Here is an 18,645-nt window from a genome sequence, read left to right as displayed (position 1 = left end):
AATAAAGAACCACTGCAATGCCCCAAATTCCCTAGGAGCCGAACATAGAGGAGACATCTCACGACATAGAGAGAGGGATAGAGAAGGATTAGGGCCCAAATTTGATCAATAAGAACCATCACAAAGATAAGAACACCTAGCCAAAACTCATGCAATGCAACTTATTCATAAATTTGATCGGAACACCTACCGATACTTTCGTCAAAATTTCAAATCCAGTAAAAAGAGAGTTCAAAGAAGGCTCGAAAAGCTTTGCAACAAATCAGGGGTTAGAGACCCAAAATTGTGTATCGAAAGTTCAGAGAATACAAAACCACCCATCTAAAATTCCTTAAAAAACTTCCAAAACCACCAATGGTCCATCCAAACAAGATGCAAAGCTGCACAAATTAGGGATCAAACAACATCTAGCAAAAGCACAGAAGGATCGTAAACGATGATGCATACCGGATGGGAAAGTAGGGTTTTGTTAAGAGGGCGACGAGAGGGAGAGCAGAGAGTGGATTTCTTGCCAAATTTGTCAACGGCAGCAAGGAAGAAGGCGAGGGCGAGGGAGACTGAAGATGGGCACGGGGCGTCTTTTTCACCCTAAACGCACGAACTCAACGCAGGACGCGAAGGGAGGAGAGCTTATCGCGCTCCGCCTTATGTCGCTAACACCGTGTATGAGCGGTGGGAATACGCTCGCGCGAACGGGTTAACCAAACAGTCGTGCGGCGTTTTCATAAACAAAACAGTCGGGCGCCGTTTACAAACCGCCGCCGCTCCCAATAAGCTGCGCCAAACAGACCCTAAATTGAGGAGATCTGCTCGTTTTTTTAATAGCTGTTAATTTGTAAAATTTTGTTGTAAATAAAATCTTTGTTATTTTATTAATAAGGAAAATTTGTGACATCTAAAACTTTTCCAAAATAGAATGCATGATCTTTAAGATAATACAAATATACTGATTGAAGTTGTATGATGTAATAGAACTTTAGTTGTAAACAATATTTTATAAAGTGGAGTTGAAATATCTAAATTTTGATGATACTTGTGATTTAAAAGTTAATAATGTTATGATTCAACATGTTTGCGTGAGGTGAATATATTATAAGTTATATATAACAACATCAACAAAAAAAAGCCTTAATCCCACTAAGTGGGGTCTGCTACATGAATCCTTTTTCTCCAGTGTGTCCTATTTAGTGTCCTATTTTCATTTAATTCTAATAAATTAAGATAAGTTTTTATACAATAAGCCCAAGTTTTCTTAGGTCTACCTCTGCCTTTCTTAATATAAGTCGAATCTAAGACATCTACTCTTCTAATTGGATCACAGATGATCGACGTTTAATGTGACCAAACTATCTAAGACGACTCTATCTAATTTTGTCCACACTGGAGCTAAACCAACTCTATCACAAATATATTCATTTTGTATTTTGTCTCTTAAGTGCAAAGCCACTCATCCACCTAATCATTTTCATCTCGGCAACACTTAACTTAGTATTATGCTTCTCTTTTAAAGGCCAACATTTTTCACCATAGAGCATTGCAAGTCTCACCACCATCTTATAAAATTTTCTTTTCAGTCTAATCAGTACTTTTCTTTCACATAAAAGGCCTGAAGCATTCCTCCACTTCAACCAACCAATTTGAATTCTACTAATAACATCCCCATCTATATCACCATCGCTTTGAACGTAAACCAGAGATATCTAATTCGTTCACACCTTTTAATAATTTGGTCACCCAAAGTTACCCTTCTGTCACTAGGGCTATTACTACTAAAATTGCATTCATGTATTTAGTTTTAGTTCAACTCAAACGAAGGCCTTTAGACTCCAATGTAGAACTACATAATTCAAGTTTTTCTTGAATTTTTTCTCTCTTCTTATCCATGAGAAGGATAACACCAGCAAAAAGCATACACCAAGGTACATCCTCCTTGTAATGTCCAATAAAACCATCCATAACTAAAGCAAAAAACTTAAAGCCGATCCCATGAAAATTTAAGTTGTAAGCAATAGTTTTACCATTAAATTAAAAAAACAAATGCACGAAAGCTTTTAAGGAATTGGGAATAAAATAAAGCGCTAGAAGAAGATGAAGAATGGAAAGAAGAATGACTAATATGTTGTTGTATGCTGTAAGAAAAAGAAAATGAAAGATTAGCTAAACAGAAGGGTATAACTAATTTAGTAAATGACAATGAAATAAGAAGAAAATCCAAGTTAATATAGTAAAGCCATGGTAGGCTGACACCATTCTATGTACCCATGAAAATAGTTCTGGATTCTTACATGCTAGCGGACAACAGTCTTGTGCTGATATGGAAAGTGTCATGTTCATAAGGAGAAGTCAAGAACCATTTCTAGAAGATCTTAAAAAGGTGGACTGTCAAGACAAATTGGAAAGGCTAATTACTACAATCAATAATAGTTCCTTTCTGTCAATCAGTTGTTGTTGGGCTGCTATGTCCATTCTTGGGGGATGTCACCACGTGCTCAAGTCAAAATCGTGATTTCCTATATTCTCCTAATATCTTATTTCCATGATAAGGAGAATGATATAATATATTTACATTTATTTATTTTTTTCAATTATTCCTTGTGGACATTTATTACTTTCTATTACATTTCCTCTAATTGTGCCTTGTATCTCCTATAAATTTTGTACCACATTTGCCTATTGAAAGTAGAAAATGTAATATTTTTCTTCTATATTTTTCATTATAGTATTGAGCTATATTCTTTTTTGTCTTCCACTTCTTTTATTAAACTTGCTAATTATGTAAGCGTACTCTACTCATCTTTATAAATTCCCTCAACCTTCTATCATCCATCGTGACATTTGGGGGCCATTTTGGATAAAAATTTCATGTTTTATATCCTGTGTTGATGACCACAAAAATTACATTAATCTTCCTAATGAAAGACAACTTGAAAGCGGTTCTATTTTTTAAGGAATTCATTCGTTTATATAAAGTAAATTCAAAATCAATATTCAAAATTTTTAAATTGATAATAAGAATATAATATTTTCACTCCATTTTTGAAGAATATCTCTTGCAATAAAGAAATTTTCACTGAAATTCTTGTATCCATACTTCTTAAAAAAATACGGTGGCGAAAAAAAATTGACACATTCTAGATGTTTTTTGACCAATTATGATCCCCAACAATGTCTCAAGTAGAGTTGGGGGATTACCATACTTATTGTGACATATCTCATTAATTGAATGCTCTCAAGAATTCAAAAATTCAAAGCTCCATATCGATCTCTCACCTAAAGCCTATCCCAAAATTAATCTCATCTTTATCATATGTCTCGAAGTTTTGACTGCTCTATCTTATGCATATTTCTAGTCATTGAAGCAGCAAACTTGACCCAAAAATCATAAATGTACTTTTATTGGCTATTTTTTGTACCACCATGGGTACAAATGTTTTGCACCCAGTTCCTAAAATAAATAGAATTATACCATGGTTGTGGTTTTGAAACTCAATAATTTTTTTCCTCAACAATTATACCAATTCACTCAATGAATGAGTTTAGATGTAACATTAGCTGTACTTATCTTCATAACTACTTAGAATATCGCTAGTGTGATCTCATTGTTTCAGATGCTTCAAAGATCATGTACAAATAGCAAAGTATAAATATATTGTTATTCTAGACAACAAAAAAAATTAACTAGCAAGGTGGAACAATGCAGTTAATGTAAATTAACTAAACCTAATGTCGGACTCGAATAATGACACAACTTCATAAGGACAAGATAATTATGATTTTGAGGAGGATTTAAGTATTCCTATTTCTACTTTAAAGAGAAGTACTTGCACCAAATACTCGATCATTACTTTTCCTGTGGAGAATCATTTCCTAAGTTTTATGCCTCTGCTGTAAATCTTTCTAATATGAAAACTCTAAATAATAATCAAGAATTATGATTATTTGGATGGAGAAATGCACTGCATGAAAAAATCTTGGCTCTTGAAATAAATAATATGTGGAAACTATCTAATATTTCTAAAGGGAAGTAACTTATTGGATGCAAAATGAATTTTAATGTGAAATAGAGAGTGGATAGAAGTAACGATGGATGCAAAGAAATATTCGTTGCAAAAAGATCCACTCAAACCTATAGTAATTGATTATCGCGAAATTTGTCCTGGTTGATAAGATCGATACAATTATAATAATTTTTTTCTCTTGTTGTTAAAATAGTTATGTTTCTTCATTAATTAGGCATAAAGAAGTGAATTTCTATTGAGTAATTTTTTCTAGATTTGAGAATATAGTGATATAAATTAAGTTCTTAGACTCATTATATCTTTCTATGACTTAAAATAATCACCAGAAGCATGTTTCGCCAAATTTACCATTGTGATTAAATGGCATGAGCGCTCTCATCAATAAACTAACCACATTTTATTATCAATAAATCATTTAAAGTTAAAATCTATTACCTTATTGTATATATTGAGATATCATCTTGATATGGAATCATGAAGAAGACATGAACAAGTTGAGAATTTTCCTTGCAATAGAATTTGAAATCAAAGATCTTGGGTTATTAAAATACTTTATAGCATGGAAATGACATGATCAATGTAGGGGATATCTGCCTCTCATTGAAGTACACCTTGGACGTATTAAAGAAAATTGGTATGCTGTGGTGTAAGCCTGAAAGTACCAATGAATCCCTTAAACAAAGTTGGAATCAAGAATGATTGAGCTTCTATGAACAAAAGGGAGACATCAAGAATGTAGAGAAATTTATCGTTCTATCCCTCTCATAATAGACCTGATATTTGCTTTTTTGTTGGTGTTATTAATTCAGAAATAAAACTATTAAGGAACATCTTGATACTGCATATAGAACACTAAGGTTCTTCGATACCTGGAAAGGGGTTATTCTTCAAGAAAGGGACTAATAAGCACATAGAAATTTTTATTGATGCTAATTTGATAGGATCTGCAACTGATTATAAGTCTGAATATGGTTATTCCTCTTTTATATAAGAAATTTAGTTACTTAGAGGAGTAAAAAAAGATATTCCATAATTGCTGGACGCATTATTGAATTAGAATTCAGGCCATGATCCATGAAATTTGTGAAAGGTATGTGACTCAAGTATTTTCTTAAAGATCTTAAAGTTTTTACTATACCACCACTGATAATGAAATTTGACCATCAAGCTGTAACAACATTGTTAAGAATCCTATTCACAATGATAGGATTAATCGCGTCAAGATATTTTATAAATGAGAAATGAGCAAGGAATTATGAATGTTAAAATCCCACTAGACATCAAACATTTTACATCCTTGTTCCATTTCTCCAACAAAGCAAGAAATATTTAAGTATTCTAGCAAGTTGGTGGACAATAGTCTTGTGCTGATGTGGAAAATGTTAAGGCTATAGAGAGAGGTTAGGAAAGATTTCTTAAAGATCTTAAGAAGGTGGAGAGCTATCAAGAAAAATTGAAAAAAGCTCATTTTAGCATATAGATAGCTATGAAACAAAACTGGAAAGGTTCATTTTTGCAATACAATAATAGGTCCTTGCCTTTAATGAGCGGTCCCTAGTTGCTTGATTGTTATGTTCATTCAAGGAAGATCTCAACACATGTTCAAATCAAAAATCATAATTTCCTATAATATTCTAGTTACATATTTCCAGTGTAAAGGAGAATTATATTATATATTTATTTAACTATATTTGCATTTATTATTATTGTTTCAATTCTTCCTTATGGTTTACTATTACTTTCTATTAATTTTCTTCCCTTGTATCACTCTTAAATTTTAAATTATGTACCCTCTTACCTATTGGAAAAATGGAGAGGTTTTTTAACAATGCCTTCTACGCCATATCTCAGTAATGAAGACTAAAAGTATAAAGGATAGTGATAAACCATATCCAATCTTTGTTTTAACGCCCATTTTATTTGGCATGACATTTTTTTCAGGTTCTGACGAGAATTAAAACATGTAATAAAATATACCGTTTGATTTTTGAAGCTATCCACCTCATTAAAGTTGAAACTCCGAGTTTACTGAAATTATAGCCGAGAATTATGCTTTTGGCATTTTCTTCATGAAGAACTTAAAAATATATATTATTCACATGGATTGAGGTACAAGAAATCCATTGTTTAATCTGCTTTGCATGTTTCACACTTTTGTTTCCTAAATTATCTAAATTGAAGATAATTCTAGCCATGTGGATAAATTCACGAGATTTCAGGTAGGGCAAAACAACCAGTCCATGTTATTTTAATAAAAACTGTTTAATCATATACTTCTAAGATTTCCATTGTAGGAGTTTGGATTTCTTATGTTATTTTACTTTCTGATAGGAATAATGGTTCTTAAGGAAGGGATTTTCTTACTGATCCTAGTGCTCGCTTGCTGGCAATCTGCTTATTCAAGTACAGTGCTTACAGGTTAGATAATTCATTTTTTATTGTTGCCTATATTCTGTATGAAAATTTGGCCTAATTAGTTTATAAGGCAGCATGATTTTTTTTAATTCTTTATTTCGAGAGAAAAAAACTATGGAAGAACTTGAATTATGGAGGTCTAGCTGGGAGTCTAAAGGCCTTCGTTTGAGTAGAACTAAAACTGAATACATGAAATATAATTTTAGTACATGAAATATACATGAAATATAATTTTAGTAGTAGTAGCTCTAGTAACAGAAATGTAATTATGGCTGATCAAATTATTAAATGGTGTGAACGCTTTAGATATCTCGGGTCGATTGTTCAAAGTGATGGTGATATTGATGAGGATGGTATTAGTAGAATTCTAGTTGGTTGGTTGAAGTGGAGGAATGCTTCGGGCCTATTGTGTGAGAGAAAAGTACTGCTTAGACTGAAAGGAAAATTTTATAAAATGGTGGTGAGACCTACAATGTTTTATGGCGCTGAATGTTGGCCTATAAAAGAGAAACATAAAAACTAAGTTAAGTGTTGCCGAGATGAGAATGATTAGGTGGATGAGTGGCTTCGCACATAGAGACAAAATGCGAAATAAATATATCCGTGATAGGGTTGGTGTAGCTCCAGTGACAGACAAAATTAGAGAGAGTTGTCTTAGATGGTTTGGTTACATTAAACGTCGACCATCTGATGATCCTATTAGAAAAGTAGACATTTTTTATTCGACTTATTGTATGAAAGACATAGGTAGACTTAGGATGACTTGGGCATATTGTATAAAAAATGATCTTAATTTATTAGAATTAAATTAAAATATGACACTAAATAAGACACAATGGAGAAAAAAGACTCATGTAGCCGACCCCAATTAGTAGGAAAAAGGTTTTGATGTTGTTGTTTTTATTTTGCCATTGTGAATGAAAGCACTCAATGTATCCGGTCCAAAAATCAACAATATAGGGTTGGTCTCTAAAACCTAATCAAGTCGAAGATCCACGATGTAGGGTCTTTATATTATTCAGACAAAATATCAATAACTCTTTGGCATTTAAAATGTATTCTTTTAGGCTATTTCAAAATGTTTTTATTGTAACTGTTTTGTTTTTTTTTCTTGTCGGTCCCGAACCCAAATGTGAAAAGTGGAGGGTTGCATTAGGTAGTCGACAACCAGCGTAAAAATTATCGAAAAAATCAACATGAATCCTTTTGATCATTGTATCAGTGTCAGGGCGTCCCCTGGAAGCGACGCGCTGTATAACCTGAGTACAGTAAAAAGTGTGTAAGGGCTGCTATACCGGAGCTCGGGTGCAGTGCAAATAAGCAAGAGTTCTCACATTACTGACGGATGCGGGTAAAGAAGTTATTCCATGAAACTAATGAAACTAATATTAAGATAGGATCTTGGAATATATGTACTCTCAATGGTAAATTAATGGAATTAGTTGATATTATGATTCATAAAAAGATTAATATCTTATGTATTAAAAAAACTAAATGTGTTGGAGAAAAGGCTGAGGAGATTGATAACTTAGGCTTTAAACTTTGGTATTCTAGTAAGAGCCGCATTAGAAATGGTTTAGGTGTAATTATAGATAAGAGTTTGAGAGATAATGTTGTAAAAATTAATAGAATTGGAGATAGAATTATAGCCCTTAAGATTATCATTGATGCTAAGATTTTTAATATTATAAGTGCTTATGCTCCTCAAGTAGGTTTAGATATATGGTCTAAAGATAAATTCTGGAATGACTTAGAAGACTTAATACAAATGATACCTCTTGAAGAAAGAATTTTTATTGGAGAATATTTAAATGGACATGTCGGTAGAGTGGTAGAAGATTTTAGAAATATTCACGATGGCTTGGAGACTAATGAAGAAGGTAGATTTATTTTAGATTTTGCTTTAGCGTATGATTTTGTTATTACTAATACTTTTTTCAAGAAAAGAGATGAACATCTTATTACTTATAAGATTGGATCTAATAAAACACCAATTAATTATTTTCTTATGAGAAGAAGAGATCGTCGAGATTGTAAATATTGTATGGTCATTCCAAGTAAGGATTTAAATACCCAACATCGTTTATTAGTTCTTAATTTTAAGATGAAGAGTTTTCAAAATAAATACTACTAGGACTCATCATCGTAGAACTAGATGGGAGAACCCAAAAGACACAAATAAAATTATTTTTATGAGTAAAATTCAAGATTTCAAAATTTGGGATGTTCATGAAGAATCAAATGCTATGTGGGATAAGTAGCAAACACTATTAAACAAGTAGCAAAAAATGTACTTGGAGAATCAAAAGAAAAAATAGAATCAAAATGTACTTGGAGAATCAAAAGAAAAAATTTTTATAAATAAAAATAATTGGTGGTAGAATAATAATGTGCAAGTAAAGATAAAATATAAGAAGTGTTATAAAAGTTGGTTTAAATGCAAAAGTTTAGAGAAATGGGAAAAATATCAAACGGCCCGCAAGGAGTCTAATAGAACAATCTGTGACGCTAAAAGTTCTGTTTTTAATGATCTTTATAATAAATTAGATACGAAGGAGGGTGAAAAATATATGTATAAACTAGCCAAATAAAGAGAAAAGAAAAATAAAGATTTAATTTAAGTAAAGTGTATTAAAGATGAAAATCAAAAAGTGATTTTCCTAGAAAAAGATATTCAACATAGGTGGGTGAGTTATTTTGATAAAAATTTTAATGAAGTTTCTAAAAATACGATCATCCTTAGTAATCTTAATATCTTTAATTATCATAAAACATTCCATTTTTACCGCCGCATTATTAAAAAAGAAGTTGAGGAGGCTTCAAAGAAAATCAAGGGTGGAAAGTCTGTAGGACCTGATGATATCCCAATTAAAGTGTGGAAATAATTAGGAGATTTGGGAGTTTCTTGGCTTACCAAACTCTTTAATATTATTTTAAAAACTCAAAAGATGTATGAGGAGTGGAGGAAGAGTGTTTTGGTCCCCATTTTTAAGAATAAAGAGGATGCACAAGAGTGCGCAAATTATAGAGGAATTAAGTTGATGTATTAAAATTATGGGAGAGGGTAATTGAACATAGGTTAAGACTTATTACAAAGATTTCTCATATTCAATTTGGATTTATGTTGGGCAGGTCTACTATGGAAGCTATACATTTGTTGAGAGGTTTGATGGAGAAGTTTAGAGATAATAATGAGAATCTACATTTGATTTGTATTGATTTAGAAAAAGCTTACGATAAGGTTCCAGGAGATATCCTTTGGAGAGTTCTTGAGAAGAAAGGTTGATATGACTTGATATGACTTATATTTATGTCATTAAAGATATGTATACTAGAGGTTTTACTTGTGTTCGAACTGAAGGTGGATTAACCAAATATTTTCCTATTTCTGTTGGATTACATCAGGGATCGGCCCTAAGCCCATATCTGTTTGCTTTAGTTATCAATGGCCTTACTGGACATTTACAGGAGGATGTACCTTGGTGTATGCTTTTTGCTTATGATATCCTTCTTGTGGATAAGATGAGAGAAAAAAATTCAGGAAAAACTCGAATTATGGAGATCTACATTGGAATCTTAAGGCTTTCATTTGAGTAGAACTAAAATTGAATACATGGAATGCAATTTTAGTAGTAGAAGCTCTAGTGACAAAAGTGTAACTTTGGGTGATCAAATTATTAAAAGGTGTGAACGATTTAGATATCTTGGGTCTGTTGTTCAAAGCTATGGTGATATAAATGGGGATGTTAATAGTAGAATTCAAGTTGGTTGGTTGAAGTGGAGGAATGCTTCGGGCCTTTTGTGTGATAGAAAAGTACCGCTTAGACTGAAATAGAAAACTTTATAAGACAATGGCGAGACCTGCAATGCTCTATAACGCTGAATGTTGGTCTTTAAAAGAGAAGCATAATACTAAATTAAGTGTTGTCAAGAAAGAGAATGATTAGGTGTATTAGTGGCCTTACACTTAAAGACAAAATGCGAAATGAATATATCTGTGATAGGGTTGGTGTAGCTCCTGTGACAGACAAAATTAGAGAAAGCCATCTTAGATGTTTTGGTCACATTAAACTTCGACCATCTGATGATCCGATTAGGAGAGTAGATGTTTTAGATTCAACTTATATTAAGAAAGGCAGAGGTAGACCTAGGAAGACTTGGGCTTATTGTATAAAAAATGATTTTAATTTATTAGAACTAAATGAAAATATGACACTAAAAAGGATGCAATGGAGAAAAAGTGTTCATGTAGCCGACCGAATGTAGTGGGATTAAGGCTTTGTTGTTGTTGTTTCTTGCTTATAATGCTAGCATTTTAGAGGATGATGAAAACATCAAATTTGCCTTTGATGAGTAGCCAAAGAGATTAGAGGTACCGACAAGCTTAGATTTATTAATTATCACATTTAAATTATCTTGTTGACCGTTTTGATCATGTGTAGTTAGCAAACAATGTTCAATCAAGAGAGGAGGATCTCATGCCTTACAAAGATCCTTATTACATAAATGCTAGCTGCAAGTTTGCTCTTTTAGGTTTTGATTGTGGTTAGAAGGATGTCCATCATTGTTGTGATGTGGTAACAAATCTTTTTTGATTTGTTAGAACTTCAAATCCTATTTCAATCAATTTTAATTTAATTTAAAATATATCTAAAAATTGATAACATCAAATTAGTCGCATGAAGATGTGTGATTAATTTAATGTCATAATCAAAGTATCTAGTGCGATTCATTAGGTTCATTAGATTTAATTTGATCATGAATCAACTTATTTAGGCTATAGTTTTAATCAAATCAAGCTATTTAAGCTTGATTATGCCAATTAACTTAATTAACCTTTTTAACGTTATTACCAAATTTGCTTGATTCCATTTTTAGAGCTAACAAATTGCTATATTTGTTGGGTGTCTAATTTGTTGTTAAATTTATTCAACTTTTAGTAGTAATTTTGAGACATTTTACTTGAATTGTGATTTATTTAATGCTAGCTAATTTTTGAACTTTTCATACCTTAATGGCTATTCAATGTGCATATATTTCTTCAAATAGCAACGTTAAATGTCCAAATTTTACCCTTGCCTCCTGCAAATCGGGCATTATTTCAGATTTGAAAAAAACTTTCTTCAGAATAGTTCTAGCCCACTTTTTTTTTTATCTTGGGGCATTTACATACATAGCACACAATTCTTATTTATTTACATATCCCACACCCAAACTTTCATATTCACACACACAACACTCAAATCTTTAATATCACATAAAAAATAGCATTTTTACCACCTTTTAAAATTCAAATACACGTTTTCATGCTTAGGTTTAAAGCATCAAGTGCTATGTAAATATGGAACTTTATGTGTGAGATATGCATATCCATTATTCCAAAAAACTAAAAATCTTAAAGCGTCAAGTGCTATGTAAACTAAATATGGAATTATGTGGTATGCTAAGTTGGGCCATTATGTTATTGAGTTTATTACTCAATATATTTTGGTGGGTAAAGCTGTTGTGGTAGATTTAGTCACTTGAGTTGTACCTGTCTATGTTTGAACACTTGTCGGGCGTGACAAACACAGCTTGAGCTTTTTAAGAGAACTTTGTTTTATTGGAGAATGCAATTATAGAACTTTAGCAGTCGTTATCCCCTCGATTGTGTATGTATATGGTGGTTGGACATGCAATAATTTTTTTTTCTTTTTTTTATTTCTATAAGATTATGTATCTTACTGTTATGTCAACTCATCTTTCAAGCCATGCATTTTATAATGATTATAGTTAATAGACTGATCTAAATTATGAATTTAATTAGTGTCCAATTCATGATTATATGCCATGTTATTATATCTCCTTGAGTATTTGAATTATGTATTAGCATTATTTATATTACTGAACCAATAGCTTCCTAGATTATTACTCTAATTGTTGTTTGAACTAGAGGAAAATATAAAGTTAAAATTGAGTTAAGATTAGTTTTTTAATTTACTACCCTGCATGCTAAGACAATTTTTAAATGATAAAAAAAAAATTTTATGAATGTAAACGTTGATGTTTATTAGAATATTTATAGTTGAAAATGAATTGTTTTCAGATGCTTCCACACAATTGAATTGTTTTAATTAATGGATATTGGCGAGTTAGGAATTATGTGGTATGTTATGTTTTAGTCGTTCAGGTTATTGAATTTATTGCTCAATATATTTTGGTGGGTAAAATTCCAAAACGAGTGTTGGTGATAGATTAGTGAGCTAAGTCATAGCTGCCTATGTTATGTTTTATGTTCGATGGGTAAAACTCCAGAACGAGTGTTGGTGATAGATTTAATAACCTAAGTCATACCTGCCTATGTTATGTCTCATACCTGCGTATGTTATGTCTTATGTTCAAACATGAGGGGTTGTTGTGGGACGTGAGAAACAATGCTTGAGCTATTTGAAAAAATCTTGTTTTGTTCGAGAACGTAATTACAGATTGTTGGCAGTGGTCATCCCCTTCATTGTTATTAGTTAAAGTTTATAGCGGGTGTTGAATGGAGATGCAGGATTTTAATACTGGCTTAATAATTTATGGGAATACTAAGATTCTGGTAGAAATTTGATTGTCATCTATATGCTGAAAGCATGGAAGGTGCAGAATACAACATACTTGGAGACTTTTCAAAAGGTTTTGTTAAATTAATGTTCCTTCAACTTAAAAATCCTATAAAGTACATATCTCGAGAGTCTTGTACTTCTTGGTTTCCAATGTCCCTTGATTTTGTATTTGTTTCATAAACAAATATTGCCATTTAAACTAATTGAACCTCGGGAGTTTATCAGGGATTAAAAGATACTTATGGGTTCTGGTGTCTTTTAATTGGCCTACTCCAAGAGTTGACCTTTAAAAGCTCAATAAGAAGGGAAATTTATTCCATTACTTGCTTGAGATAAATGCTACATTGGGATTATGAATGTTTCCTTGTTTCCATTTTCAATGTTTGTATGCCTTTCGATCATACTAACAGTGGGCGTACATGTTCATCCCAGGTGAAAATCTGATAACTGAAGGAAAGGATGGAGGACCTGAACAATTGTGCACTGTATGTGAAGTTTTTGCTGCTCAAGCTACCACATTTCTGAATGAAAACAAGACTAGATCTGAGATACTTGATATTCTGCATTATGCATGTTCTCATATGCATTCACTGGAGTTGAAGGTACACTATGCTGAATTCACTCTTAAATGTCTACTCAAACCAATGTTCTGATTTCTTCATGACTTTACTTGGATTGGTTCCTTTAGCTTATACTCTTGGTGAAATTTTTGCCAGTGTCTCATATTGGCGGATTACTATTCAGATCTTTTTTTTACGTCAATTGGCAATACCCATCCAGAGGAATTCTGTGGACGGGTGGGGCTTTGTGAGGCATCCTCTGTTTCTATTGGAAAGAATGAGGAAAAATGCACACTTTGTCATCGAGTGGTTCTTAAATTGCTTCTCAAAATAAAAAATCCCGAGGCTCAGGTAATCATAACCATCTATCTTACCGTCCTTTTTAAATTTAACAGGGGACTTTTTTATTTATGCTTTTCTTGGGGTGCAGTAAAAGCAAAAACTTGGTCTGAGGTGCAGTTGTCTTAATCTGCACCTTTTCTTAATCTCGCTTTGATTGTTTCCCGTTATATTCAAGTTGTGAGTACTTGTTTGATTTTATTTTGGCAGATGAGTTTGCATCCTGATTGCAGCTTAAACAAATTTTCAGTGATTAGTTTTTTGTTTTTATTTTATTTTATCAGGGTTCTATTTTACTTCTTTCAGTAAGAAGCTTACATTGCATATTTCTAGCTGATGGAAATTAATTAAGTTCAATTAATTTAATATTTTACAATTAGACATCTCTGTCTGTCTGTCTCTCTCTCTCTCTCTCTGCTAAGTTGATACCGATTCATTGATTTAAGATGATTTCGAGGTTCTTGCTACTTAATATTTGACAATAGACGCATCCCTTTTTCTCTGCTAGGTTTGATACCAATCCTTTGATTTAAGTTGTTCTTGGGATCCAAATGCTATGGTAGAGCATCAAGAGAACATTGAAAACATGGAGAAATCATGGATTTGGGATTTTGGTCAACTAGCATAATGCATGTAAGGATTAGTTCTACCATGCAAATATTCATGAAGGCAAGTAGAAAGCACTTCAAACTAAATTCTACTCATAAAGTCATAATGGAAAAATCAATCAAGAATTTGAAAGGTGCAGGAATCCTAAATCTAGATATTGGAGGTCACTAAAGTTGAATATTTATTTTTGAAGTACCTATATCTCTTCAATCTTGTAGACCCCATCATGTGAGAGATGAGATAAAAACAACTGGTAGCTTTCTCTAATTCTGGTAGATAGATAGTAGTGTTAGCTTTTCTTAGAGGATAGATAATAGTTTTATCTTGTTCAGAGGAATAAAAAATTTATGGAAGTATGTAATCCATTTTGATTGAGAACTTGCGTGACATTAAAAAACTCTCATAATTTGCAACACTTTTAAAGGCTTCTTATACATTTCTAGCAAAAGATTGACTTACAATTGTCATAATTTTCGTGCTATATGTGATGGCAATATTCTTTGTCGGTTAAAGACATACGACTTATACAATCTTCCAATTTAGAATATTCTCATCTTCTTGGCTTACTATTATCAGCTTCGACTTTTTGAGAGAAATGCAACTTTCTTTTGTTTTATTAGTCCTTGATCTATATATTTCTGTACATGAAGTCCTTACTTTTGCATTAACAGATCCTCACCTTCCCTTTTTTATATGCCATTGTTCCCAATTTTTTAAAACACAAAAGCAAATAATACCTTTCATGGGGAAGAACACTCTACAACAATGGCTATCATGAGAATGAAAATAATTTTTAAGAATTACATCTAGAAAATAACACAACAGTATCTATACGGTTTTATGCAATCCATCAATGTTCACATCTATATAGAGAGATAAATGTCAATAGTCGAAAGTAAAAAAATAGGATACAAATTTTTATTCTTGAATATTTTTCTCACTAGTTTTCTGCCCTCTCTCTCTTTTATTCCCTCTCCAAATCTTTGCAACTATTCTTATATTTTCCATTATCATCAAAGATAGAGGAAGCCCTATTATCTCCTATGTTAAACCACCTTGTCAATCATTACCCTTGTGATAGTCATTGATTTCCTTTCAAGAAAACCTTTTGCTTCAAACTTCATGTAGTAGTCAACTGTGCCAAAAAAAAAGGAAATGCTTCCATATGACGACAACTAAAAAACCTTTGATATTCTTCAATTTCTGCCTTCACACCTGGTTGATAAAAAGAGAATAGTGGGTGATGCATCTAAAGACCATATATATGATACCCTTTTTAACGCTTAGGAGTGGCAGACAACGAAATTATAAATGTTCGGTAGATGACATATTTGTAAAATTTTTAGGAATGCTTGAAAACACTGAAATAAAGGATAAGTATTGACTTTGCAACTAAGGATGGTGAGGGAATTTCTCTAGATCTCTCTATTTGAGTGTGTGTGTGTGTGTGCTTAAGAAAGTGTTGGGATGCAAAATAGAAGTTTTATAATAATATTGCATGCAAAATAATATTGTAACTCTGTGGTACCATGGTCATAAAATAGGACCTTATTTAATAAATGTTTGAATTATATTAAGAATGTTAATGTTATTTATATAGCCTGAAAGATTTAGTTAACTTAAAGTTATAATGCATAAGATGTTAAAAAACTTATTTTGTACACACACACGCGCATATATATATATATATATATAAAGCCCGAAGCCCAAAAAGGCTAATATATTAACTAGAAAGAAATATACAGATACAATGTATTGAAGGGCCCAAACATGACACCCTGTCCACTCCAAAACCACAAGTGGTTCCAAAACTAGAGAATACAAAAAAGTACAATATAAACATAAAGAGAAAGCCTAAAAATGTTGAAATGCAAAGTATCAGGTTGCTAGAGAGCAACCAACAAAGTATCAGGTGACTAGAGAGCAACCTAGTTTGATACAAAGTATCAGGTGACTAGAGAGCAACCTAGTTTGGTTTTGCCTCTAGCCTCTAGTTCTAGGGAAGGAACAAGCTAATAAGTTGGTAAGATTGTTATCATTGCCAGTGTAACCAATGTATCATCCAATATGTTCCCTAACTGGGGTCGGCTGGAGTCGACCTCCATTCTTCTTCTTCCTCCTGGGATAGACCTATCGTTCCTCTTCCGAAGATTGGCTCACCTGATCTTGGTCTAAAGTTTGCTGGAAAAGTGCAAATTATTGAATATTAGAAGCAACGACATGTTGTACCTGCTGATCTGCTATTGAATCAAAGGAGCATTTTCGTGTCTTGGCATATAAGTGAGTCTTCTTCAATAACAGTGGGTGTTATAAGCACAACTGGATCTGTAGCTGTAGTATGTTGTTCTTCTTCAGGAACTGCGGTGTTGGATAGAAGATCGTGTTACATCTTCTCAACAGGGATAATAGGTGGTTGTTCTTTAGTGATATTCGACCTTTAGATGAGGATGCAAACGATAGCAAATAGTGGATTTGTGGCCAAACATACTACAATGAGAGCAATAAGGAGGGTGTGGTTCGATTTCAACCTTTTGCCAATACCCGTTGTGAGTGGTTCTAATCCACAGCTCATCCGGAGCAGGTTGAGTGATATCCCTCTCAACTAACACACAAGCCACAGAGAGTCTGGTGACAGCAAGCGTGGGACTATCAACTTTGAGAGGCTTACCGTAGGAAGTTGCTAAGGAGTACAGAATTTTCAAACTGAACAGATGTAATTTTAACTCCGGAAATTTTGTCCAAACTGGAATGATAGGGGACTCCGCTTTTGCTCCGCTTTTGGGTCGAAACCAGACTCCGCTTTTGGGTCGAAACCAACAGTCCACTTCATAATTTTCATATTACGGTTGTCGATCATGATAACATTCCGAGAAAAGATACGAGTATAATCAACATCATGAGACAACTGAATCAGTATGTGCAAACCGTCATGTAAACCAATATTCCAACTGCCCAATAGTTTCATAGCCTCAAACTCTTTCCGAATGATTTCCAATTTTGGGTTACCATAAAGAAATTTTCCCACTAGAGCAAAATGCCATAGGACGTGAGAGTACTGGTTTCAACCTCTGTGAGAATAAGAGCAGACTTCCCATTTTTTTCTCCAATTTTTTTATGAAGGTGTGATCACCACCACCTTCAAGAGTATCATGAAAAGATTGAGGAATATTGCAAGATTTACCTATACGAAAACCAGTCTCTGATTCTGAAAGAGGAGCATGAGTAGGAATCGAGAGGTCGTCGGCAAGTTCAGTAGCATAGGAATGAATAGCCATCTCTGCCTACAAGATTCTGTCGGACAGGAAGCGAGGAGACGTCGTTTGAAAGGAAATGTGAAAACTCGGGTAGAGCAGTGCGACAAAAGTGACCAAGCGAGCAAAACAGCAGCTCTGTTGCCAGACCGAGACGAAGAGAGGACTGCGAAGGAGGCATCTTGGACAGACGAGGACGTCGTCTAGAAAGAAATGTGAAAACTCGGCCTGCCTCGTCGTCTGGAAGGATGCGCGAGCCTGCCGCCAGAAACAAAACGAAAAGCGACGACGCGAGCACCAACGTCGACGAAAATGAAGCAGGGAAATAGAAACGCGAGAGAGATCCGTGTAGCAGAAAGCTAGGGTTCTCCATGAGGCGAAACCCTAGCAGAGGGGAATGACACCATGCCTATATTTTATATATATATATATATATATATATATATAATATAGGGCAAATTTTATTAGAATTAACCTAAGTTTATCCTTCCTCCACCCCCTCCTCCCAACTCGATTTTTTTTTGCCCAAACTCTCGGCATTTCTTTTATTTTCTTATTTATTATTCCATATCTAACCTATTTTATATGCTCAAACTATCTTAGTTAATCTTTTACTATTTTCTCTTTAATAGAAGCTATTTCTACCATTTTTCTTATAATCATTCTTGATATTTCTTTTTTTGTTTGCCTGACACATCTTAAAGATATTACTCTATTGTGCTTAAATTTTCTATTAATGCCTTCTTTATAGCCCAAAACTTAGTTACATACAACGTTTATGATTCAATTATAGTTTTATAAATATTTTATTTGTCATCTTGTTGTTCTCATGTTGTTTAGTTTTAATTTTTTTTAACCACCTAAC

The 18,645-nt window shown here is 33.1% G+C and overlaps 1 protein-coding gene across 1 annotated transcript in view; it reads left to right on the top strand.

Moving 5' to 3' along the window:
* The window catches only part of LOC110021254, a 46,031-nt gene that overhangs the window by 18,504 nt on the left and 8,882 nt on the right, over window positions 1-18,645 (top strand). The window contains exons 2-4 of the mRNA XM_020719674.1: window positions 6,351-6,437; window positions 13,454-13,623; window positions 13,738-13,932. Of these exons, the coding sequence (XP_020575333.1) occupies window positions 6,356-6,437; window positions 13,454-13,623; window positions 13,738-13,932 (447 nt within the window). The 5' untranslated portion in view covers window positions 6,351-6,355. The remainder of the gene's footprint in view (window positions 1-6,350; window positions 6,438-13,453; window positions 13,624-13,737; window positions 13,933-18,645) is intronic.

Source organism: Phalaenopsis equestris, unplaced genomic scaffold, assembly GCF_001263595.1.
Source record: "Phalaenopsis equestris unplaced genomic scaffold, ASM126359v1 Scaffold000125, whole genome shotgun sequence".
Taxonomy (NCBI): domain Eukaryota; kingdom Viridiplantae; phylum Streptophyta; class Magnoliopsida; order Asparagales; family Orchidaceae; genus Phalaenopsis; species Phalaenopsis equestris.
Note: the sequence above shows the minus strand (reverse complement) of the source record. Positions and strands in the feature narration are given on the sequence as shown.